Source organism: Gorilla gorilla, chromosome 15 (assembly GCF_029281585.2).
Source record: "Gorilla gorilla gorilla isolate KB3781 chromosome 15, NHGRI_mGorGor1-v2.1_pri, whole genome shotgun sequence".
NCBI lineage: Eukaryota > Metazoa > Chordata > Mammalia > Primates > Hominidae > Gorilla > Gorilla gorilla.
Window position 1 is genome coordinate 110,888,714 of NC_073239.2, and position 25,479 is coordinate 110,914,192.

The 25,479-nt window shown below is 52.0% G+C and overlaps 1 protein-coding gene across 2 annotated transcripts in view; it reads right to left on the minus strand.

The window, feature by feature from the left end:
- Positions 1–24,363, minus strand: part of ASB2 (ankyrin repeat and SOCS box containing 2) — a 42,773-nt gene extending 18,410 nt beyond the window's left edge. The window contains exons 1-5 of one of the 2 annotated variants that reach the window (XM_004055614.5): positions 24,012–24,363; positions 11,925–12,203; positions 4,187–4,291; positions 1,741–1,907; positions 778–933 (exon numbers count right to left, since the gene is read on the minus strand). In XM_004055614.5, the coding sequence (XP_004055662.1) occupies positions 778–933; positions 1,741–1,907; positions 4,187–4,291; positions 11,925–12,130 (634 nt within the window). In that variant the 5' untranslated portion in view covers positions 12,131–12,203; positions 24,012–24,363. The remainder of the gene's footprint in view (positions 1–777; positions 934–1,740; positions 1,908–4,186; positions 4,292–11,924; positions 12,204–24,011) is intronic. The other variant, XM_055361361.2, reaches the window with a different exon arrangement.
- Positions 24,364–25,479: the final 1,116 nt, after the last annotated feature.

Genomic DNA, 25,479 nt, shown 5'->3' on the forward strand with positions numbered 1-25,479 from the left:
GCTTTAGAATGTAGTAGTTGAGGGCAGTGTGACATCCACCTCCCTGAGTTTAAACCACTGGGGTACCCCTTGCTAGCTGTGTGATCCTGGGTGACCCATTTAATGTCTTGGTGCCTTAGGTCCTCATATGTGAAAGGGGATACCAGCAGTGCCTACTTCCTGTGCAGATGGACATGAGGGGTCCATAAGAGAACAGTGCCTGGCACATAACTAAACACTCAATCAATGCTAGCTATTGTGATTATTTAGACTTTGACTCTGGGTACTGCTAGGGCAGCCAACAAATGTCCATGGATGATGTACTGAGTAAGCCAGGAGGCCTTGTTTTTCTTAAACAAATGTCCCAGAGGTACACGCTCTCGCATTCATGCCTTTGCCTGTGCGGTTCCCGCTGCTTGGCCAGCAGGTGATTCCTCCTCTGCGGTTCAGCTCAGGCACCCCTCCTCTGGGTGCCCCTCCCCCATGCTCCCACAATGCCTCCTGCCAAGCCCTTTACTGCTGTCTGTGTGTGGGTGCCTACAGGGCTGGGAGGGTGTACAGGTTGGACTATAGCTTTGCAGCTCCAAGCCCTCAGTGTCCCTCAGCATCCTGGCCCATGGGATGCAGTTGGAAAGTGTTGGTAAAATACATGCAGGAATGAATGATTCAGTTACATAAATCGTGCATTTGAGCAGGGCCACGTTGGGGGTTATGCACTTATGGGAGCAACATTCCCTGTTGCTCACCCAGCTTCTGGATTCTTCCTCAGGAAAGCTCACTCCGGGGTGGGGACCTCACCTTTGTAGAGCGGTGTCTCTCGGGATTTGTTGGAGATGTCCGGCTCTGCCCCTGCTTGGAGCAGTGACAGGAGACAGTCCAGGTGGCCCCTGCACGTTGCCAAGTAAACGGCTGTTTCCTCCTGCAGGGTGCGCTGGTCGATGGTCCCTGGGTACGCTAGGGAGGGCCCACCGGGAAATTCATGTAGGAGGAGGATACTCAGCTGCAACACAGAGGCTTTCCCGATTGCCTCCCAATTTCAAGAACAATGTATGACATCCTCTGAAATTTACCAACTACAGACTGCATTCATCTGGCCCTTTCACAGGGCCATTTTAGCTTCCTGGTCGTACATGTCCAAGCTCAGATGCCACGTCCTCTGAGAAGCCTTCCCTAATGGAGCCCCTCCCTCTTCGAATACTCCTGTCCTTCCCTCGAACTCACACCAGCCATTGCTGGAAACCCACTGTTACATGCCATGGTTTCTTGGAGTGTCGGGGGCCGTGTGGGGTCTGTGCTGCTTCAGGGCAGAGGTGACACCTGCCTGCAGGAGTTGCCCTTCTGAACCTGGCTCAGTAGGAAGACAGGGCTCAGAGAGGAGGCATGGCTGTCCCGCGGTCCCACAGCAGGTGGGGGTTAGCCTTGGCCGGGCACAGGCACAGCTGCAGTATTTTTCACACCATATCAGCCCCTGGGACATTCTGGAACAAGTTGGCAGTGGTTCTTCTAAAAGTCAGCCCTCCCTCATTCCTTTTCTAGGAATTAGGCTCTCCTGTCCTTGGAGGCCTGGAGAGGTGGCAGCAGGGGGTGGGGACAGCTCATTTCCCCTCTCGTAACTCCATGACTAACTGACAAATGAAAGTGACAGCCTTGCCTGCCCTTCTCCCAAGATGATTGTGGGCAAAGAACATGAAGCCCCAGGAGCGGCAGCCCTTCCTCCAGTCCCTTTCCCACCTCTTGCCACCGTCAGAGCCCAGCCCTCACCTCGCTGCAGGACTTTCAGGCAGCCCACCTGGCCATAGTATGCGGCCTCGTGCAGCGGCAGCCAGCCCTCCTTGTTGGGCTCTGCGAGATTCTTCCCTTCCTTGATCATGGTCTTCAAGGCCTCTTCATCGCCATCCTTGATGGCCTTTATCAAGGGGTCCACAGGCCTGTGAGAGGAAGGAGTGGGTCAGTCCTCAAGGCCAGGCCAAGGCCAGGCCAGGGGGCCTCTCTCCCAGGAGTGCTGGCAGTAGAGTCACTCGGTCCTCATCCCTGCTGGTTCTAGGATGAGCACTCAGCCCCCTGCAGCCCAGTGGCTGCAAGAGGACTGGGGGACCCCTCCATCTCTGTGGCTTTCCATGGCTGCCGTGAATGTTATACCAAAACCAATTCTACCAAGAGGATTCAGGCACACAATGCCAGCCTCCTAGAGGGTGGCTAACCACCCACATGTGAGGCACTTGTGATAATTAAATGCTTTCCCTGAGTATAGCACTCTAGCATTTACCAGGCACGCCCATCTCGGGGGCCCCTCTTAACCCTGAGCATATCTCTGGGGTCTTCCTACTCCTCTCCTTGCCCTGTTGCTTATTCCTACTCCCAGTACATCCAGCTGCAGAAAAAAAATATATACTGGAAGGATTAATAAATTTGAAGCCTTCACAATTTAAAACTTCTGAATGTCAAAAAGATTTGAGGGCTAAAGTGAAGCCGTTCCTTGCTTGGCTTGTTAAAGTCCCTTTGTTCATTCATTGCTTCCTTCCTTCCTTCATTCATTCACTGAGCTCCCTACCTCATCCTTGGAGAGTCCGTGAGAACCACGATGGCTATGCCTCTCAGATCCACTTTTGGGGAGGCTTCTGCATCAATAGTCCCATTTCCCAGATGGAGAAGGTGAGGCTGGAGGCAGGCCTCATTCCCAGGACACCCACGCCATGTTGGGCTAGGATGGGCTCTGGGGGGTCTCTGCCACCAGCCCCTGCACTCTCCCAGCCACTTCCTCCAGCGTGAGCAGCACTTCCTCCTGACTCTCAGGCTCTGTGGTTATTAATAGTGTCAGAGCACAGATGCCGGTGAAGCAACAGACCCAGCAAGGATGATGGGAAACTGACCAGATAAGTCCTACGGTTACCATCAGCACCGTCACTGCCACCTTGACGAGTTCCACTTAGGAACAGCCAGAGCAGCCCCTGTCAGCATCAGGAAAAGCCCAGTGGGGGTATGTGCCCCCCTTTTCCTGGAGTGTCTCCAAAGGGACCCCAGCTGAAGTGGAAGGGAGGAGGGCTGGCTTTTCTCGTGGCCTTGGCGAGCAGGGTGCGGTGCAGTGTCGTGAGAACACTTTCAGGACCTGCCGCCCAGCTTGGGTCTCTCCAGCTGTGATGCAAGGACCGTGGAGCCCCCAGCCCACACATTCACAGCTTCTCCATGACCTCAGGCAAAGTCCCCGCCCTGTGGGTGGGGGAGGGTGCTGGGGGTGTCAGGCCATCAGAGTAGTAAGCTGGACGGGACCCTAGAGGTCACGTTGCCCTCTCCAGCCGTGTCCTGCAGAGAAGGGAGACTCAGAGGGGACAGCGACTCTCAGGCGGTCATGCAGGAGGTGGCAGTAGCTGAGACCAGCACTGGGTCTCCCTCTTCCAGATTGTCAACCACTCCACACACCCACCACACCAAGGAAGTGGAAGGCGGCAGGATTTGAAAAAGGCTGGGAAGGAGAAAGAAAATATTGGCCAATTGCCTCCTCCCTTCTCTACAATGTAACTGAGTGAGGAAATGCAGTTCCAGTGATAGGGTCCCTCTTTTGCTTTTGGCTGCTTCCAGGGTCACTATTCCAGGGGTACAGAGAGGGGAGGGAGGCAGAATTATTTTCTAAGGAACGCATTAGCCCTGCCACCTGGTGCCAGGCAAACAGAACCCCTGCAGCTTAGATTATTTCTGGATTTTAGCACCTGGCACTTCACAAATAAGGGCAAATAAACAAAACAAAGGCTGTGGGTGTGGGCATTTTGGATGTACCCACAGCGATGGCATGGGGGAAAGTGAGACTGGGACAAACAGAAGGGTGCAGCCAACTCATCAAGTTCAACTCCAAGCTCTCCCGGGTCTTGGGGTTCTAAGGCCATCTCCCCAATTTCCCTCGTGCTGGGTCCCCAGTTTCAGAGCCCCATGGGGCTCCTCCAGCACTCAGGTCCCATGCTGGGGGCATCTGAGGGGGGATCACCAGCATGCCTGGCTGGCAGTTCCTTGAGGACTGAAGTCTGTGGCCACCAAGCCCATCTCAGCAGAAGCAGCGGGGCCCCAGGGCGGCACCCCTAGAAGGAGCTTGCCTGGCAGGTGCCTCCATAGTGCCCTTTGCCCTCCTGGGGGCTGTGGGCCTGCTTCCCACCCTCCCTGCCATCCCAGTTAGGGGAGTGAACTTGGATGGTCCTGGGGCCAGACAGGAGTCACTTACGCCAGCTGGGAGGTCTTGAACAAGCTGCTGCTGTATTTCTGCATGACCCCTTGGAACAAGCCCATTGGGGCCCGGGCCGGCGAGCTCTCAGGAGGTGCAGTGGACCTGGAGGGTGCAGAGCAGGAGTGAAAGAGGGAAAAGTACTCTGCATAGGAGAAGCGGGTCATGGCTTCAGGCAGGAACGAGGATGGAGGGAGAGCCAGGGAGAGACTGACTGACAGACAGACACAGGGCTCTGAACCAAAGCAGATGGCCGGGTCCTCTGTGTGCTGGACACAGCTGCTGTGTCTCCGGATTATTTTTGGCCCTTGGAGGAAGCCCTGGGAGATTTGAATGACCATATAAGACAACAATGAGGTTAACCTCACCCCACCCCCCAGTCCCCCTCCCCAGCCAACCACGAAAGAGGCAGATAGGAAGCAAGGTGACATTCTTCACCCAGGAGGATGTGAGCCGTGGTCGGCAGGTCCCAGGATGAAAGGGGCTCAGGCTCACTGCTGGCCAGGCAGATCCCTGCAGGGCTGGATGAGAGATTCATGGCAAAGCAGAGGATAGGGGAGCAAAGCTGAGAAGCCAAGCTGTACCTGTGCCCCCCACGCCCATCTGCCAGCTCCTCATTAGGGGATCTTGTCCCAGGGGTAGGAGCATACACTATAGTAACCTCTATAGTGTTATTATAGGATGCATGAGGAAGGGCGTCGGAACCAGGGCTGCAGTCAGACACAGGTTCACATCTGGGCTCTGGCACTCCTTGGCTGTGTGACGTGAGACTGGTTGACCTTTTCTGTGCCTTCGTCCCCGCTCCTGCAAGGTGGCATGAAAACAGCCTGTTCTCGAGGGCCAGTGAGGCCTGAGTAAGTGAATGGTGTGAGGAGCTTAGTGGAGTGCGAGGCACAGAGGGTGTTCCACATGTACTCACTCTTCATTTTATCATCATTTTGCCTCTCTAGGCCTCAGTTTTCCCGACCCACCAGGCTCTTGTGAGGGTGGAAGAGCCGGAAGGAGGTGGGATGGCCGCTCCACAAATCTGAGTTGGCCTGGGGTTGTTGTGAGAACAGGGTATATGGCCCCTACTGACACCACCCCCAGTAGGTCAGGCCTGGCACTCTCGACACCCCAGTGGCCCTGGCCTTTCACCACACTCTTCTGGGGGGGATTGGGGAGGACTCTGCTACCAGCGACTCACACCCTGTGGGGCGTGGGGTAATTATGACCCTGAGAAGCACCCACACTCTTTCTGGCCAGGCCAGAGGCTACAGATTTTGTGGGTACACCCCAGCAAGGCCAGGGCCTGGTAGAGAGGAGCAAGGGTAGCAGGAGGAGGGGAACCTGCTCACCCCTCTGCTTCACCCTCTCAGGGCTGCCTGCAGGCCTGGCTGCCTTCCTCATCCTCGTCGCTGTCACTCCCTCCCACCTTCCTTCTCCCATCCCCTGCTTCTGGCCTTCTACTGACCCGCACTGGGGAGGGCAGGACACTGCCTGCATGTGTCCTCATTTATCCACATCCATCAACCGTAGATGGGGGTACCTTTTACAGATGAGGACACAGAGGCTGTGAGAGGGGACTTAACTGTGCTGGGTCACCTGCAGCGTGACAGCGAGTGGAGCAGAGGTTCAGACTGCCACTGTCTGCCCAGCTCCTGATGCCACCCTGTCCTCTGAAGGCCTGACCTCTTCCTGCCTTTTCATCCTTTCTCCAGCTCTCCGACCTCCACACTGACTGTCCCTGTGACTTTGGCCAAGCCCCATCCCCTCTCTGTGCCTCAGTTTCCTTATCTGCAAAATGGAGAAGTGGGACCAGGACCAGACTGGGGATGTCCTCACTGTTTCTGTAGCTGTGGAGAGATTCAGCGTCCAACAGATCCCAGAGCCAGGGCCCCTCCTCAGCCCTAACAGCTGCTGGGTTCAGGGTCCTTTGCATTAGTGCCTGGTCCTGAGAAGGAGAGACAGCCGGCAGGTGGAGGCAGCCTGGGGCCAGGCTCACCTCAGCTGTCTCCAGCCCTGTCGTCTTGATGAGGCCCTGGGCTTCCACCTCCCAGGATCCTTGGGTCACGGCCACCCTCATACTTAGTGCATGTGTGGCCTCCAATTACCTGCCATTGTTAGAATGTTTTTAGCAGGATAATAAAGCACTGGGGAAAAGCCCACTGCACCATCTAAACGAGGACCTGTCTCTGCATAGTAATGGCAGCAGCAATGGTGGCCGGGATGTTGAGGTTGATGGAGGTGGAGGGAGATGGTGATGATGACAGTTTCTAACAACTGTGCAGGGCAAATGTTCACAAAGTCATGCGGAGCCTCTCCTCGTTTCCATTCTCCTGCCACCATTGATGGAAGCAGCGGGTGTGCTGTTCCCATTTTGCAGATGAGGAAACAGACAGACTGAGTTCCATTCAACAAAGATTTCCCAGCTCTGGCTCAGTCCCAGGGCCACTCTGGGTGGTGATGCAGCTCATTAAAATTTATCTTTTTGTGGATCCTGAGGATATTTGGAAGTCAGCAGAGAGGGAGACATGGCCACACACAGCCACAGAGTCACAGAGGACGGGCTGAGATCAGGGCAGAAGGGCTCATTCTGGGAGCACTGAGATCCGGGTGCATCCACTGGCTTTGGGGCTGGCAACTGGGCAAGGCGACCGCTCAGAGTTACTGAGTCGTGAGTCTCAGGGCTGGCTGGGGAGCCAGGGCCCCTGGCTGGGTTTCGTGCTCTCGCCAATCAAGGCTGGAGGCCCCATTTCCCCTCGGGCCCCAAACAGGGGAACTCCCAGCAGAGCAAACCTCCTGGGCTGAGTCATCACAGGCGAGAGGGGCCTGGCCTCGGCAGGATGTGGGTGTAGGTCATGCCCTGGAAGAGCCCCAGGTAGGGCCTCTGTCCTTTGTGTGTCACTGGGCAGGTTCTGGGGTGGAGAGTGTGTCACTGTCACCTGACCCTGGAGTCCAGCTTGTCATGAATTCAGGCACGGTCAGCCTCAGTGAGAGCAGAGAATGGGCTGGGAGGACAGTGCTCCTAGCGTCTCGGTGAGTCAATGGATGGCTGCTCTGTCTGAGTTAGTAAGAAGCTCAGGTCAGCCCCAGGGAGGCAGTGATTGGGCTGGGCCTGGCTGAATGCAGGGGGCAGGTAGGCACCTTAATAGAGGAGGGAGCTAACAAAATCGATTCCACCCCACGCCCGCCAACATGTCACCAGTCCACCCCACACCCGCCACTGTGCCATGAGTCTACCCCATGCCCACCCCATGCCACGAGTCCACCCCACGCCCGCCACTGTGCCGTGAGAGTCCACCCCATGCCTGCCATTGTGCAAGGCCCTCTGTTCTCTCACCAGAGCCTCATGGCAACCTACATCAGCCCAGATATCAAGAATATGATGCCTAGCACACAGTAGGTGCTTGGTAAATTTAAGTAAATAAAACAAAACAAACAAAAGTCTTTGAAGGATTAAAACCCCATATGGCAATCTTGGTATTGTGTGTTTGTGGACCAAGATCTCATACTCCTGGAGAGCCTGTCCCCTGCCCTCTTGGGTAGAGAGAAGAGCTCATAGCATGTAACTAACCCACACCCTGGTTCCTGTGCGGCCTCTGGAATCGGCCTCCCACCCATGAGGTTTCTGTTTTTCCCTCACCCACCAGCCAGTCCATCCTTTCCGGGCTGATCAGAGAAGAATCACATGTGGAGGAGAACATGAATTCCAAGCTGCTGTGACTCTGTCTTCCTATCCATAGCTGTGACTCATTGAGCACTTGTTATAACAGGCACATTGCACCAAGCATCTCATTTAATTCCCCAGTCCACTTGGTGAAGGAGATGTAATTGGCTTCCTTTGCAAATGAGAGAACTGAGGCTCAAAGAGGCTTGCTTCCTCTAGTCTGCTTGATGAACTATTCATCCTGCAAAGCCTACTTCCTTGACTAAGTGAATTGACCTTTTCTAGTGTCCCTCTGTAACTGAGCAAGCTGTGCTCTCCCTGCTGTGTTATCAGGTAGTTCTGGGCCTTCACCCTCATTAGACTGTGATCTTAGGGAGAGCAGGACCCAGCCCTGATTCACAACCTGGCATATCATAAGTGCACAGTAAGTGTGGGTGGCTTGATTTGAATTGTTTGAAGCTGTGCACACAACAGCCTCAGCCAGTTCCTGCTTCATGTTTTCCTCCTTTGTCTTCTCAGAAATGTATCTTAAATAAAATGCAGAAGTTTAAAGATTAGGAAGACCCAGCCTCCTGGACTCACTCTGGCTGGTCCATTCATGGAAACCTTGGGCTCTGCACTTCATGGGTTCATGGACCCCACTTCTCCATGGAACAGGAAGCTAGGTCTGTCCCTTTGGGGTCCCTTAGGGGACCAAAGCTTGGCAAATGATCCTCATTTGATCCTCATCAAATTCTGTGCCTTACATTGAGGTGAGACAGAAGCAAATTGGGAAACGGTTTTCAACAGAATTCTGTTTTTCTTTGGGATACTGATCTTTCATTTCTAAGATCCAGAAGACTCAGTGGACTCCATTTTGGTCACAATATAATAATGATCAATTGCATTGCTAGAGCTTTTTATTGGTTTCAAAGGTATTTATTTGTTTAAAAACATTTATTAGGTAGCTACAATGATCCAGGCTCTAAGCTGGGCACTGGAGATAAAAAAATAAATAAATAAATAAACAGTATCAGCTCAGCTCTCTGTCCCCAAGGAGGTCACAGTCTAGTTGGGAACACTCTCAGGAGGGTGTCCCAGGCAGACCCAAGAAGCTTGTCTGTGAAGCAGAGGCCATGATGAGGTTGGTGCTGGAGCACTTCGACAGGGCCGGGGAGGTCAATACGAGCTGCAAGATGTGGGAAGGCTCCACCGCCCACCTCATCTTATTTGCTTTTCACAGGAATACAGCAAGGGGAGCACAGCACGTTTTTGTTGTTGCTGTTATAAAGATGAGGCCATTGGGGCTCAGATAGGGTTAGCCACCCACCTAAGGTTGCACAGCCAGTAAGTGTAGAGGAAGAATTTGAATCTCTAGACCTACTTCTCTTTCCACTCTGCTGCCTTTCCATCTATTCCTTTATTCACCCATCCACTCATTCACAGATAGCCATGTGGTGCCTGCCACAGGTCAGACACAGCGCTTCACTGGAGGCGTAGGCTAATGGCAGAAGCAGACAAATAAATAAGAATTGTAAGTCAAGGTCAAGGCCACAAAGGAAACAGCCATGAGAGCAAGTAAGAGGTGAAAAACCAGTTGGCCCGGGAGAGTGGTCAGGGCAGGACTGGCTGAGGAGGTGATGCTTAATCTCAGACCTAAAGATGAGAAGGAGCTGCTATGTGGATTGCCTGGGGACAAGGGTGACATCCTATTGCTAAACTTGCTGTGAATTTATTTGGACAGATAAAAGTGAACAAGGACTGTCTCGGGTCCTGCATCCACTGTAATGCGTGTCTGGGCGTGAGGGCACAAGTGCGTGTGTGCCGTGTGAATTTGGGGACCCTGGGCCTCTGTGAGTGGGAGACGGACGTAATGAGGTCAAAACCTCACCTCAAGGTGGGGTAGGGGAAGGAAACAGAGGCCTTCACAGCATCAGCAGAGCCTGGTGAAGTGTCTGAACTTCAGAGCGGGACAGACTTTGGTTCCATGCCTGGCCCTGCTGTGGGCATGTTTTGTCGTCTGTAAAATGGGCACAGAAGCAATCCACTTTGGGTAGCTTTTGTAAACATTAAGTGAATTAATGTGTGGCAGGCACATGGGAGGTGCTCAATGTGCATTTGTGGGGAGGAGAATTTCATTAAACATTCTATCTAAGGGCTTTTTCTTCCCAGCAGGGCCCAAGCCCAGCCTCCTTCCAGAGGCGAAGGCGCAGAACTGAACCTAGGAGGTTTCAGGTCACTCCTAGAGTAACAAGATGCAGGTTGACCCTCCTCTGCTATATTACTTGTGGGGCTGGACCTCAGATGAGGGCTGCTTGACCTGGGAGAAATGGTCTCAGTTCTCCAGGAGAGCTTTTTCCGCAGGAAGCTGAATAAATGTTCATGGCCCACTGTGGGCCTCCATTTCCTTATCCACCAGATGAAGGCAGAGTCAGGGTCTGGAGGCCAAGGGCCCACTTCGTTCTAATGTGTCCAAGCATCCCTGGGACTCCTGAGGGGGCTCCTATGCTGGGGAGAAGGCTGCAGACACCTGAGGGGACATGCTGGCATCATGCAGCAGGCCCTGTCTTCAGAGGAAGGATGCCCTATCTCTATCTGACCCCCTCCTGAGGAAGAGGAACTTGTGGCCTGTCTTCCGCTGAACAGGCCAGAACAGGAACCAGGGCCACCTTGAGCATGAGCCAAGATGAACCCAGCCCTTGGCTTCAGGTTTCTGTTTTTCAGATTGGGTTTCAGAATGGAACGTCCTCGGGGGCAGCTTAGTAACCTGGAGTCTTCGTACTCTTTCCGGCTGCCCAAAGTAGCTGCCTGCCTTCCCCTTTAAAAGGGGCTCCTCAGCTCTGGGCCTCTGCCCGGCCAGCCTGACAGAGATGGTCCAGCCTTGGCAAGGGCAAAGTCACTTAGGGGACAGGGCTGAGATGCACCATCACCCACCTTCATACCCTGTCAACTGTGACTGCACATCGGAAAAAGTCTGTTTTTTGTTGTTGTTATTTGAGAAGGAAGCTGAGGTTTTCAGAGGTTAAGTGACTTGCCTGAGGTCACACAGGGAGCCAGCTGGCTGCTGTACACAATGAGATTTGTGGCCCATGCCTCAAAGTAACACCAACACAATTGTCACAGCAATTCCCATGCCCTGCCATTCATGCCCAAACACACTTGACCTTGGCTGGGGGCAGGGGTAGGGAGCAAAAGCAATTTTATGGCTTATATAGGTCTTTTCCAAATGCATTTTGAGATCAATCACCACTCTGCTTAATCACCTCTCTAGCTCCCACCTCCTACAAAGGAGGTGTCGTCTAGATCTGCACCGTCTGATAAGGTAGTCACTGGCCACATGTGCTAGGGAGCGCTTGAAACGTGGCCAGTCTGAATCAAGATGCGCGAGTGTAAAATACACACTGGATTTCAAAGACTTGATGGGCAAAAAGAAATGGTAACAATCTCATTCATAATTTTATATTGATGGAAATATAAGTCTATTGGTGGAAATGGTGATACTTCAGATGTGAAGTATCAATGAAAATTGATTTCACCTGTTTCTCTTTACTTTTTTGGCCATTGGAACCTTTAAAATTGCATCCGTGCATTGCAGTTGTGGCTGGTGTCATATTTGGATGGTGCTGCTTTAGAAAGCCCTGTGACTGGGAGGATGAGGTGGGGCTGAGAGTGGGGAGCCAGAAGAAGGAGACAGGATGGCTCTGCTGGGCAGACATCCCTTGCTCACCAGATATGTTTTTCAAGGGAGGCTGTATTGTAAGATAGGGAGCCAGGCAGCTCTGATCTCGGCAGCATTATCTACTGGCTATGTAACCTCGGGCCTCTTTTTCAGCCCTGAGCTTCAGTTTCCTCTTTTAAATGGGTCTATAACCCAGAGCCCACTGAGAGGGTCCTTAAGCGGATGAAAGGAGGCAGAGTGTGTATAGCACCCACTTCAGTACCTGGCACAGCCAAAGCTTGGTAAGTTCAGATAACAAATGTAAATGGGAAAGGTGTGAAAGGCAACCTAGAGACCAGTATACCGTGGTTTTGGATTAACAGCATTAGGGATCTACAGTCTGTGGATGTCCTGGATGGCCCCACTTCCCTCATCAGCCTCGTCTTGCTCACCTGGTCCATGGGTAGAAATGGGCAGGTTGGCGGTTGGTACATGCAGACGCGGTGGCCTCAGCAGTGGTTGGGCCCCTTGTCTTGTCCGCTAGGCTCTGCTCGATGGCCATCTGCACCAGTTCATCCTCGCTCAGGCTGCTGTACAGGCTGTACTCCTCCTGCCCAATGGTACGCTGGCTGCCCCGAGTGCTGATCTGCGTGGCCATCCTCCTCCACCTCTCACCCTGGCCTCCAGAACAGACACCCAGTGGGGAGGAGGGAACAGCAAATCAGAAAACCCTGTGAGGAAACCAAAACCATCCTGGTCATGAACAGTTTTGCAGGATAGCTATGTTTACCCTCAGGGAAGGGTGTGCATTTCACTGACAGTAACACATTCATTTCTAAATTTATTCATTGGTCACATGACCTACCTAACCACCTATCCATCTATATATCCATCCATCCATCCACTCATCTATTCATTTACCCACCAGCCCATCTCACCATCCATCCATTTATGCATCCTCTCATACATCCATCTACCCACCGAGCTATATATTATCTACCTTCCCATCCATCCACCCCTCTATACATATATTCAACTATCCAACCACCCGCTCAACCATCCTCCATCTATCCTCCTCTCCATCCATCTGTCTACTCATCTGACCATTTATCTGTCTATTCTCTCAGCACTACTCATCATTCATCCATCCATTCATCTTTCTATCCATCCAACCATCCATCCAACTGTCCTCCCATCCCTCCATTATCCTATCTGTCCACCCAGCCATCCAGTTATTCATGCATCATCACATCCACCCACCATACATCCATCTATCCAATCATCCACTCATCCATTGTTTATTTTTCCATTCCAGATAACCTATCTATCCATGTATTTATGCTCACTTGTTGAGCACCCCCTCTGTGTCAGGCACTCTTCTAAGCACTGAGGATACAACGATGATTCCAACAGACAAAAATCCTTGCCCTCATGGAGCTTACACAGGATTGCATACCAGTTACCAAGAGCATAGATCCTGGCATTTCTCCATTTCTTTGCACTGTGATGGGCCTGAGAATACCAAGGATGAATCAGACACAGACCCATTACTTCAAATCACATGATCTAGTTAAAATCAGTAATTAAAATAACGTCCCGTGTTAATTCCAGTGACTCTTTTCTTAAAAATGCCTCAAAGAGTAATAGACTCCAGTTGGGTGCCAATGCTTTAAGAATATGAAGTGGAATCAACTAAGCTTGATTTTCATTCTGGCTGGCTGACTCACACTGTGTGGGTCAATGGTTCTTGGTCCTGGCTGAACATTGAATCACATGGCCCTCTAAAAAATACCCCAAATACCAGTGCATTACTTTGATTTGTTCAGCAAATATTCACTCCCTTTCCCTAAAGGCAGATCTTTCCCCACCCTTCCCTGTTGATATGGGTCTCAATATGCATGACTTGCCCTGGCCTGTGAGGGCTGATGGACATGCGTCAAGGATACACATGACAAGTATGTACACTGGGGTTTGCTGTTGCTCCTCTGCCATCACCAAGAGAAGAGCTTCCCACTGGAGCTTGCTGCCCCTCAGCCTAGGCCCCAGAGAGAACACACCCGGGCACCTAAGTCCAACCTCCTCAGAGGAGGCTTCTCCTTCTTCAAGGCCCAGGGCAAGTGCCTCTCTTCTGGGAAGCCTACCCAGATCCTTCTGGGAAGAGGAACTTCTCCTGAGCTGTGGTCAGTAGTTCATGGGTGGACTTGACCCTGGATCCTCTTTCCAAGGCCAGCACCTTATGTGAGGAGGTCAAAGTTCACTGCATGGCTGGCCAAACAGCTCTATTTTCATAGGGTGTGGCAGATCCTGCGGATAGTCCCCTCAATGGCCATTTCCCCCATCTTCCCTGATAGCAGAACCTGGCTTTGTCTAGGCAACAGGGTGCCCTGTCCCATGGATGAGTCATGACTGCTTCAAGCCAGGTGGGACAATCTCACCGCCTCAGCTGGTGACAAGTCCAGGGGTGGGACTGTAGCCTAGTTTTATCCAAAGAGTTATAACAGAAAATCTGCTGGGGTGCTCCTATGGAAGACTTTCCTTTCTAATAAAAGAGAGAGTAGTGAACAAAATGACTCCTTTCCCCAACCTCTGCTTAGTGCTTGGAGGACTCGATTCTTGGAGTGGCAGCAGCCATCTTGTGACCATGAGGGGGACAGTGAATGACAGGTTGATACAATGAGTTTGGCATAATGAATAATAGTTTTTCTGGGTCCTTCATTATGTTGCAGAACTGCTGAACCAATGCTGGGTCTGCCCACCCTAGCCTACTTGTTAGGTACTGAAGATCCTTGTGGTTTAGCCAATGTTAGTTGGGTTTTCTCTTATAGGCAGTCAAATCATCTTAACAGATGGCTCTCAGGCCTGGCTGAGAGTCTTGAAAACACGTCAAGGACCTGGTTCAGCCCCGGATCAATGAACTCAAAGCCTCAGGGCTGGGACCCAGGGAATGCAATGCTAGAGGCTTCTCTGGTGATGTTAGTGTGTGGCCAGAGTTGAGAACCCCTGCTCAATGAGATTAATATATCAGGTGGCCAGTCTGTGGTCCACACTAGAGGAGGGGAAGGGTCATGACCTCACAATCATTTTATGCCCGATGCTTGGAGTGCTGTTATTTACAGCAGTAGCAGCAGTTTTATTTATTGTGAAAGGAGCCCGGGACAGGGAACCGAGGGACTTGGGTTTCTGTCCCAAGTCAGCCATGAGCGCCTCTCTTCCTCTCTTGTGTCCTCAGTTTTTCCATCTGTTAAATGGCAGGGTAGACTAGAGCCTGTCCTCTGGCCCTCATACTGGCAGGAGGTACCTGAGCAGCTGGGTGGAGCCCCCATCTCCAGCTGGCCCAGGCCTGGCTTCCCACTCCTTTGCTGCTTCTCTGAGGCTGGGGTCCCTGCCAGGTCTGAGTTGGCCCAGGTCTGCCTGCAGTGGGGGGGAAGGGGCTCTGCCCAGTGAGGTATGACACCCTTCTCTTCTCTAAAGCTGGTTTGGCTTTACATACCCCACCGCCTGGTGCAAGGTAGAGGCTCAGTGCACATGGTGCTAAACTAGCAGGAAGTGCTGGTGCCCAGGACCTGGCCTGGCATCCTGGTGCCACCATCTAAAGGTGTCTGCTCAAAGCCAGGGCACAAGGGGGAAGAGCACTGCACTAAGAGTCATAGGCTGAGCTATAATTGCCCTGCTAATGCCAAAGTGCTTTGTGACCTCAGCTAAGTCCCTGTCCCACTCTGGGCCTCAGTTTCCTCATTGCAAAAGGAGGATTTGGGGCTGGAAGTTTTCCGCAGATTTTTCAGTTCTAAAGAGTCTGCAACTCAGCGAGACGTTTGGTTTGGCTCTGTGCTATTAAACCTCAAATTCTCTGTCCCTGGGGATCCCCTATGGCCATGTCGACAAAAAGAGGCTAGTATTGGCCATGGGGGAACAGAAAACCCGGGGGGAGTGGAGGGATCTTGAGTCTGGAGGTCAGGACCCCTAAGTCTACTTTCAATTCTGCAACTTACTAGCTATATGACCTGGGGCAAGTCACTTCCCCTTTTCTGGGCCTCAGTTCCTTTATCAATAAAAATGGGAAGGAGATAAGCTACTTCGCTATGCTGTAGAAGCATATGTGAGCTAAGATGTATAGGCAGCTTGTAAGGGGTAACATGATTATTTCGTGGGGACCCCTCATCATCTCCAGGCAGCTGCTGGCCCTGCAGCCTGGTATGGGCCAGAGACTCAGACAGCACATGGCTGCAGTGGCCCTTCCCTGATCATGTGCCTTCCTGGAGGCGAAGGCAGCCAGGTAATGGTCACCCAGAATCACCAATCCCGAAGCTAATTCCGGACTCACCAGGCCCTTCCCAAGCCTCTCCCATGGGTTGACACCACTCAGAGACTTTACATTGGCCAATTATCCATGTCATTACCCTCACACAACCCTGGAAGGTAGGAAGATTTTCACTGAATTAACTTAATTCCTCTACAGCCCCTCTCCTTCCAAAAGGACCCTGATGCTCATACGTTATTGGTCCCATTCTACAGATGAGGCAGGTAAGGTTTAGAGGGGGAGGGGAAGGGTTTATAGGAGGACAGACATCTAGAAAGCTGGGATTTGAAGCCTGATCTTCCAACCTCAAATCCAGTGCTCTTTCTGGCAATTCCAGGAACACTGACCCAAGCAACTGACACACACATGGGTTTGGAGCAGACCTGTCCTCATCCAGCTGCAGCCAGCTATCCTCCCAGCTGCCCAGCACCCCAGCACCCCCTGGCCTATATCTGTGCCCTGGGCACCATACCAGCCTCTTTGCCTGCTGCATGGAGGGTACATGCAGAGGGAGGAGAAGGGTTTAACCTTGACAGGACCTTGAGAAGGCCTACTCCTTGGACTACCTGCTAGAGGCCTGTCTCCCTAGAAAGTCTGGAAACTTCTGAGGAGCAGGACTATGTCATACTCGTAACCCCAGGACCTAACCCAAGGCTGGGTCCACAAAAGGTATTTAATAAATGCTAGATGGACAGATGGATGAATGATAGGACCACAACAGTGCTCAAACCCTTGGAAGCACAGCTGTTACGGAGTTTACTTGAGAGAGAGGGACTCTGCCTTTGAGGAGGCAAATTTCCTACCCCACTGTGGACCCACATATCTCTTGCTTTTCCCACTGAGGTCCTCAGCCTTCAAGGGTTCTTGGGTAAGTTACCCACCTTTATGGGTAAAATGGATAAAATGCATAAAATGGAGATATTAGCAAGTGTTATTATGCGGTTGGTGGTAGAGTCAAAAGGGCTCATGTGTGTACAGGCTCAGCTGTGGGTCTGGCTGTTAGTAAGTGTGCAATGCACGGGCCGCTTCAGGACAGGAAACTCCCTGTCCCTGAACGGATGCAGTCGTAGGCTGGTGACAACTGTCAGGGATGCTATGGCGGCGTCTCCTGGGGGACAGGTGGTGCTGCTCAGCCCTAGCATGAGGGGGAAGTTATGAAGCAGCAGTGGAGCCAGCCTGACTGAGTTCACATCCCAGCTTTGCTGGTTGTTAGCCGGGAGAGCCTCTGGAAGAGTAGTTTCTCCATCTGTAAAATGGACAAGGTCAGAGCACCTATTTCTTGGGAGAGGGCATTGATTCGGGTGATGCCTTGCCCTTCTTTGGACCTCAGTTTCCCCTTGTCATGAAGATGCTGCCCAGCTTGATTTCTGAGACCTCTGTGTGGGGGTTGGGCGGCCTTCTGGGCCTAAGTCTTGGAGGGAGGCCAGCAGCCTCAAGGGACACTCTGGGAGGCTGATTGGAATCAAAAATAGCCCTTTCCCAAGGAAAGCAGGAGTCTAATAGGCCTTGCCCAGCCATCAGGGAGGCTTCCTGGTAGAGGGAGGGGCCAGTCCAAGGCCAGTGTGGAGCAAGGGAGGCCTGGCCCCCCAGGGCCTTCAGGAGGGCCTCTCCTGCCCTCTTTGCAGAACCCCAAACATTGGTTCTTGAGAAGCCCCATCTTTCCCCAGGTGACATCTGTAAAGCGGCTGTGACAGGGTTACTTAGGTTAATCCACGTAAATTACTCAGGCAAATCCACTCAGAGCAGTACCTGGTTCATTCACAGCCGGCTCTCTTCTAAGTTGGGCCTTAGTCTCCACATCTGTGAAATGGGAAAAGAGACATGGACCCTGGCAGGGTTATAGTGAGGACCAAAATCGCATTTAAAAAGTGGTTTTTTCCTCCTAGTACCTTCCCCTCTCTACCAACCCAGGTTTGCAGACAGCCAGGGTCTGCCCGGGAACTGGCGGTGGATGGGGTGGGTCTATGTGGTTGTTTGAGGGGCTGGGGTGGGAGGTGGTCACTCTCCAGATGTCTTAGCAGAAAACTGGGGGCTAGAGGAGACACAGCTGGGAAGGCGGGGCCAAGAAGGAGGCTGGCAGCCATCCTCCACCACACCAAGCTCCACCAGAGGCTTGGGTCATGCCAGGGACTTGGGTCAGGCGTGTGAGGCTGCACAAGCCACTTAGCATCCTTGGCTGTGTTTGTGGATGGAGCTGCTCGTCAGCCTACCCTGCCCTGAAGGTGCCCTTCCAGAAACAGCTCCAGCATCTCCTCTACCAGGAAGCCTCCCTGATGGCTGAGAGTCCTCTGCTGCCTCCAAGGGCCCCCTTCACCTTCTACTGCTTGGACTGCCTGCTATGGTCCTGTCTCTCTAGAAAGTCTAGAAACTTCTGAGGAGCAGGACTATGTCGCACTCATGTTGTAACCCCAGGAACTAACCCAAAGTCAGGTACACAATAGGTATTGAATAAATGCTGGACAGACGGGTGAATGAACGATTGGATCATGACAGTGCTTCAAGCCCTGTTATGGAGAAGTTTACTGCACAGTGGTAGACGGTGGCACGGCCCCAGTGCCCCACTGCCTATACTCAACCCTAGCTCTGCCACCTCCTGGCGATGTGATGTGAAGCAGGTTACTCAGTGCCTCACTTTGGTCATCTATAAAATGAAGATATTAATGGCATCCTGCCTATGGAGGTGTTGTCAGGTGAAATGAGGTGATAGGTATAAATGTGGAGCACCTGGCACACAGCCGGTGGCCCCTAAAAATCTGCTCGTGTTATTCCACAGGTCCCAAGATGCTGCGATTCTCTGCCGTGATCCCAGAAAGTGGGTGAAACAGCCTAAACCTGTTCCTGCTGGGAGGATGCTACCTGAAACTCGTGCCCAGCTGGCGGTTCTCTAGGAGGCTCCATCCAAGGGATTTGAATTCCCACAAGCTCTCCTCCATTTAACAAGATTGAGAGTGAAAGTGAAAATGAGCCCCAAGCCCAGCCTTCGCGTGACAGCTGTGGTCAAAACTGCCTCTGTGACAGTCAGCTCCCCGGGCTGTGCGCAGAGCCTGCCGGGTTGTCCCAAGGGTCAATCGTGGGGCTGGAGCTTGGGGAGGAAGGGGATCTCCACGCCCTCCCCCGAAGCCAGCCTGGGTGCAGGATGGATTCTGCCCACTCGTTTCAAATTCCCCACTCTCCAGGAACGCTCCTGTCCCCCTGCCCTCTCTGCTCCCATCATCTGCTGCCCTAGACTTTGGAGGCTTGAATTTCTGCACGAGGTGACTGCCAACAAATGACAAGAGCAGCCATTTAGTGAGCACGTAATTCATTTAACGGTGCTGGACACAGAGCAAGTGCTGCATGAGTATTTTGGTTAGGGTTCACTTGTACCTTTTAGGTTTAGCTCTTATGCAAAGCCTGTGGTTCAGATCCATGTGTCACCCTCAGGTCACTACGTCCCACTGCAGCAGGTATGGGGAGAATCATAACCATAACACCTTCCCTTGCAGTGAATTTCTCTCTTATATTTGTCTTTAATTTGAACCACATAATAAATCTATAAGGGTATTATAGTTCCTATTCTATAGATGAGGAAACTGAGGCACACTAAGGGAGAAAGTGACAAGGAAGAGACTAGAGGCTACATCTGATTTTACACCAAGTATTCATCCCACACAATGAATAGCAACCACCGGATGTTTTTCAAGATTTGAGTGAAGGCCAGAATCAAACTGAAGACTGTGTGTGTGTGTGTGTGTTCATATTCAAAAACACTACATACACGCTACATGTATTATATATATTATATAATATACACACATAATAATATATAATATATAAGTATATAATAGGTAATTATATATTTTTATATTAATAATATAATATATATTATATATAATATACACACATATACATACTCTCTATAAATCTACTCCAAAAGCTTCAAGGTCTCCCAAATATCACATGACCCGTAGCTAAGGCAATCCTGAAACCTGGCTGCTTGGGCTAGCCTGGGGACACACGAGGAGTCGGGAACTGGGCTGTTCCTTGACACCCAGGGCACTCGACCTCCTTCCTTGCAATGCTCTCTCCTTCTGCCAAAACTTATCTTTCTGATCTGCCTTTCCCCCCAGGATCCAGGGTGGTCCTAGGAAACCCAAGGAAACGCTTCCAGCTGGAGTGCTCGGGGGTGTAGGACGTTGTTCTCTTCCCTTCCCGGGTCCTGTTGTTTTAAAGCCTAATCAATAAAAATTAAGCTGGTGCCTGTGGGTCCTTGTCCTGTCTCCATCCAGGCCACTTTCACAGGTTGCCTCATTTTACTTTTTCAGTACTAGGGAGAAGAGTGGTCTTCCCATGGCGCAGATGAGGAGACTAAGGCCTGGAATGTATGTGGTAGAGAGGTTGAGACCACGTCAGCCTGCGCCGTCTTCATCAGGCACTCTGACACAACATTAAGGGCATGGCAAGGAGTCAGTTGCTCCGTGACCCTAAACCTCATCCCTCTGGAGGCTTCATCTCTGCTCTGGCTAAGAAATGATCTGGCCTTGGTAAGGAAGGGGGAATGGAATCCCAGCCACCTTGCCCTTGATCCCTATGAGTGGCCAAGTTGTAGCCAGGGTGGGCCTTTGGCCATGGGGGCAGTGCTCTCAAGCCTCTGGCTGCCCTGGGGCCTGGTGTCTAGGGCCTCACAGCTGCTAGGAGTTTGAGCCTTTGCTCAGACCCACACCATCAGCTAAGGAAAGCACCCACAAAGGCCAAGCTTCCAGTTTACCCCCAGCCACCACCACCACTGGCTGTGTCATCTCAGACCTTTTGATGCTGATTTCAAGCTCCCGGCTTTCGGGTGCCAGGGCCTTGGAGCTTCCAAGGCTGGGCTGGGGCTGCTGGAGGTGACTCAAGAGGTGTGCTCAGGGCTGCAGGCCCCAGCTGACTCCACAAGACAGGGCTCTTCTCTTTGTATGGAGTAGGGGTGTGACTGCCCCTACATAACCCTGTAGGAGGTGACAACCAGGGATTTGAACCTGTCCAAAGCTGGCTCTGCTCCCACGCCAGCAGACACTCTGTGCCCATTGTATAGAGGAGGAGACTGAGGCTGCATCTGAAATGGAGCACCTCTTGCTGATGTAAATCTTGGTAAATCTCTCCCGAAAAGTCTAAGACCCTAACAAAAAGTCTTGGTAATTTATTTACTTATTGATGTACATTGAGGAGGCCACTCCAAAAAGAGAGCAAGAATGATGGTGAGAGGAAGAGAGGGAAGAAGGAAAAACACGGGAGAAACCTCCCTGTAGAAGGTTTTTTTAATGTGGAAAGTGCCCTGTTGCAATGATGAGCATCCATTCTGCACAGGACATGCCCACTACCTGCGGCAGTGCCCACACCACCAGCTAAGAAAAGCACCCACAAAGGTCAAGCTTCCAGTTTACTTCTTTGGGCCCCTGAGCTATTGAGTCTCCAGGCCCGTGGGTGACCTTCTTCTCCACCTCCTGAGTGAAGGGCCCTTCTGCTGCCTCCTGGCCCTGCCAGAGGCTGGCCCCTCCCCACATCTGTGTGGCTCAGACACTCACAGCTCAGGACACAGGATTCCAGGCCCCTGACCCATATTCTGCCCAGGCTCTACCAATGCCAGGATCTGCCATCTGTGCCAGTGACCGAAGGTGGGGGTGACAGGGGTGGACGGGGCTGGTCAGTCCACCTCTGAGCCTCCCCAGCACCCCTGTCCCAGCACAGCCCGCCTAGCCCTGTTCTGTCCTTTGGGCACCCAAAGACGGCGGACCCTCACCTTCGTTCCTTAGTGGCAGAATACACAGGGGGTTCTGGAGGCTCTAACTCCAGGCAGCAGAGCGGGAAGGCTCAGGCAGGGCAGGGGAATCCTCCATAGCTCCTCCTCACCTGCAGGGCTGGCTGGAAATCTTTTAAGTTAGATCTCACCCAAATCGGCGAGGTTCTTTTTCCTTTTTTATCCTCTCTCCTCTGAGTTCCCGTGACCCCACCTCCATTTAAATCTTTCTCTTCTCTTTTCTCTGCTTTCCTCTCTACTTTTTTACTCCTCTATGTCCCATTCTTTTAAAAAACAGGTAGTTTAGGAATTTCAATTTACTTTTATTTCAGCACCACCTCCCCAAAAACATTCCTCCCAACCACAAAGCTCTTAATAACTTCATTTATATTCCTGGGCGTTAATTATTCCAAATGATGGTGCTAAGGAAAGAGAACCACAGACACAAGCCACTCCTGTGACAGCTGCCTTCTGTGGGCAGCCTGATCCTCTGCAGCGCAGAAATGGAAGGACACTGGGCAGGCCCAGAGATATTTTTGTGCCTCCTTTGGGAAGGCTCTTTGGATCTAGCCTGTCCACAATATACGGGCACCTTATGATGCCTTGACTGTGCCAGAGACATTTCCCCTGGGTGCACGATGGTCCTGTTTACCACTGCCACAGTATCTTGAGAGGCCACAGGACGCTGTGGCTTTGAATGTGGACCTTGCAGACCAAAAGGTCAGATTCCTGACTCCAACACTTGCAGCCGTCCAGCCTTAAGCAAGACTTTTAAGCTCTCATAACCTGTTTCCAGACCTGAAAATGGGAGTAATGATCACCTGTAACTCATGGTAGCCTTGACCGAAGTCAATGAGAGAAATCTGCACACAAGCTTGGGCCAGTGCTCAACAAAGGCTTGCTGGTATGGCCTGTGTTGTTGTTCACTGTGAGGTCACCGTGCGTGGGTTACACAGTGTCCCCCACCCCCGCCACCACAAGGCACTCATGACCCGGCCTGTTTGTGCAAGAACAGATGATGGAAACCAGCATAGTGCCCAGCGGAGCTGCTGCCAGCTTCTTGGGGACGCTGTGCAGCACATGGGCCTGCCACCAGCTGTCAGGACCCGTCCAACTGTTTTGGAAGTGCCTCGAGCATCTGCCACTGGCTGCCTCATGGTGCTTCTGCCCAGGCAGAGGTCAGGGCTGTGGCGGGGGTGCTGGCCCCAGCTGGCTCTGCCTGCGTCCCTCTGAGCCCCCTCAAGCCCTCGCCTCACGAAACAAGCTTATCTTCAGAAGAGCATTCCTGTCCTGTGCAGGGGCTCAGCTTCTGCCCTGCTTCAGGCCTTCCTCATTTACCTGCCCTCCCTAGGAGTCACAAGCCTCCTTGCCTCCTCATTCCAGTGCATACCCCTGGCTTCCCGAAGAGCCACCGAAGCCAAATCTGACATCCTCCAAGGGGAATGGGCCACTGAAATGAAAACGATTCTCCACCTAGAGGCACCAGAAGCCAAGTCATGTTTCTGGGCCTCCAACTCTGGGGCCTGAGATGTGAACACACGGGTGGGAGTGTAGGTGCCTGGCCGTGTCCCTTCATATCCCAGATGCTCAATGCATGTGGCTATGTGCATGCTGTCCTCTGCTCAAAAACTCTCAGAAAGTGTTCCAACTTCTTGCTTGGCCTGGAAGGATGTGCCTCTCCCTCTGGCCTCCTCTTCTAGCCTCACCCCCATTTTTCACATGCAGAACCCTTTGCCAGAGCCACATTTCACTTTCCACCATCACCCCAGGTCCCTTGACTTCCCTGCCTTTGCCCAAGCTGCTCCTCCACCCGGAGGTCTCTGTTTCCACCCTGAGGCATCCCACCTATCCTTTCAAAGGCCATGGCCTCCGTAAATGTGTCATGCATACGCGTGTGCACACACATGCATGGTATTCTTGCATCCCTGCATTCCACAGCTTTGTTGGATCTCACATAAATAACATTCCTCCATTTCCTCTCCTAATCCCCAAACAGTTGAAAGCAGAGCCCATGGCACCTTGGCTGCTATGGTCTCCCACAATACCGTGCATGCCTAGGCACTCTGCAACGGTTACATTAAATTAACTCCCACTCATGAAAACCTCTATCTGTGCGCCTGACCTGAAAGCATTTCTGAAAGTCACTTGTCTGACACAGATATTGCCCAAGACCTACAGACCCAACAATAGCATCATTGATAAGTCCTTTTGCATTTCCATTTTTAGAAGTGCACAGCAGAGTGATATTCTGAGCAAGAGTCCTCCAGAAGAATGGGTAAGTACATGCAAATTGCTGAGTCTCTGTTCATTGCATCCAAAACGAAAGTCACCAGCGTGCTGTGTAACTCAAGAAAATACGAGAGAGAGGGAAAAGCAACATCACAGTTTGACTACAAGAGGTTTCCAGTAAGTACTGCAGCCGAAAATCCCCACCAGCCAAAGAATCTTTTGCAAGATCTGTATAAGAAAGTTGAAAGCATGCATTACCTGTTAGGCTCTGAAACAAGGGTACAATTCAGGGGTAATACAAAGGATTTTCTTGAAAGTGTCTTAATTCAGAACATGCTCCCCGAGTTTTCCTTCTGCTCTGGCCCCAAGCTTCTGGCTGCTCTGCCAGGCAGTTCTGAAACGCTCTCCTTTGAAGCAGGGAGTTTATTTTGGGGCCACCGCATGACCAACGTTGACAAGCCAAACTATAAGATGTTATACATCTCAGATTTCCTGTTTGGAGGTTGCACTGATGAAGCTGCAATCCTGCCTTCCGTTCCTCCGGGTGCATCGAATACAGACTCTCACTTCAGAGAGGATCCCGGAGCTTTGGCCCTCACGTGATGTCATCATTTGTGATCCTTGACATGGAGGCCATATATGGGTATGTTTCTGGAACTACCCAGGAGAGAGCCAGACAGGAGAGAGATGCAGTGGGTCAGAGACAGAGGCAGGGAACGAGGACGAGGAGACGCAGAGTTGGGAGACAAAGAGTGAGGAGCAAGGGAGGAGGAAGAAAGGGGAAGAGGAGAAGAAAAGGCAACAAAGGAGGGAAGGCAAGACAGCAGGAAGGAAGAGGATGGAGTGAAAGAGAAGGGAAGAAGGGGAGAGAGGAGATGAAGGAGTTGATGTAAAAGGGCTTTGGAGAAATCAAGGTTTGGTGCTGAGCTTGTGGCAGCATTTGGGGATAGCAGGTGTCTGGCTGCTGGATACTGTGGGGTGGGGCTGGGGATACAAAGGGCCAGGGTACAAATGAGCCAAGAAACAAACACAGAGGCATGCGGGCAAGCCCTGGGCAGAGATATACAACAGAAGAGAGCCCTTCCTCCTGGTCTAGGGAAGAACGTCCCATTTCTGGAATAGGTCAAATGTCAAAGACAACACATACACAGCCACATGCACTGAGCATCCGGGATGTGACAGGACATGGCCAGGCACCTACTCTCCCACCCGTGTGTTCACATCTCATGCCTCAGAGTTAGGGGTCCTGAAACATGACTTGGTCTATTCCTCTAAGGGGAGAATCATTTTTGTTTCAGTGGCCCATTCCCCTTGGAGGATGTGGATTTATGACGGCCACAGCATGATTTCTCACCGATTCAAACTCAGGAAACCTCAGGATGCCTTTACACGCACTTCGAATATTCCACAAGGAAATACATCTCAGTATACAAGGTGCCATGGGGTTGAGTCAAGGTTCTGGAGGTCTGACTGGTGCTAAAGATGGGAAGGACACCAGCGGTCCCCAGGCAGTCCCCCAGCATCCCTGGTACCTGCCAAATTGCTCATCACCCCAGCTGGGTCAGTCTTCCCAGGCCACTGTGGCTGGGTGGCCCCTCAAAGTTAGCTCAAGTTCAGCCCCTTCCAGACCCATGTGCTATGGAGGGAGTGTAGGAGAAGGGCAGAGAAGGGGCTGTCAGATTCTTTTTACTTTTTGGAGACTCTCCTACCCAGTAGGATGTTCCAG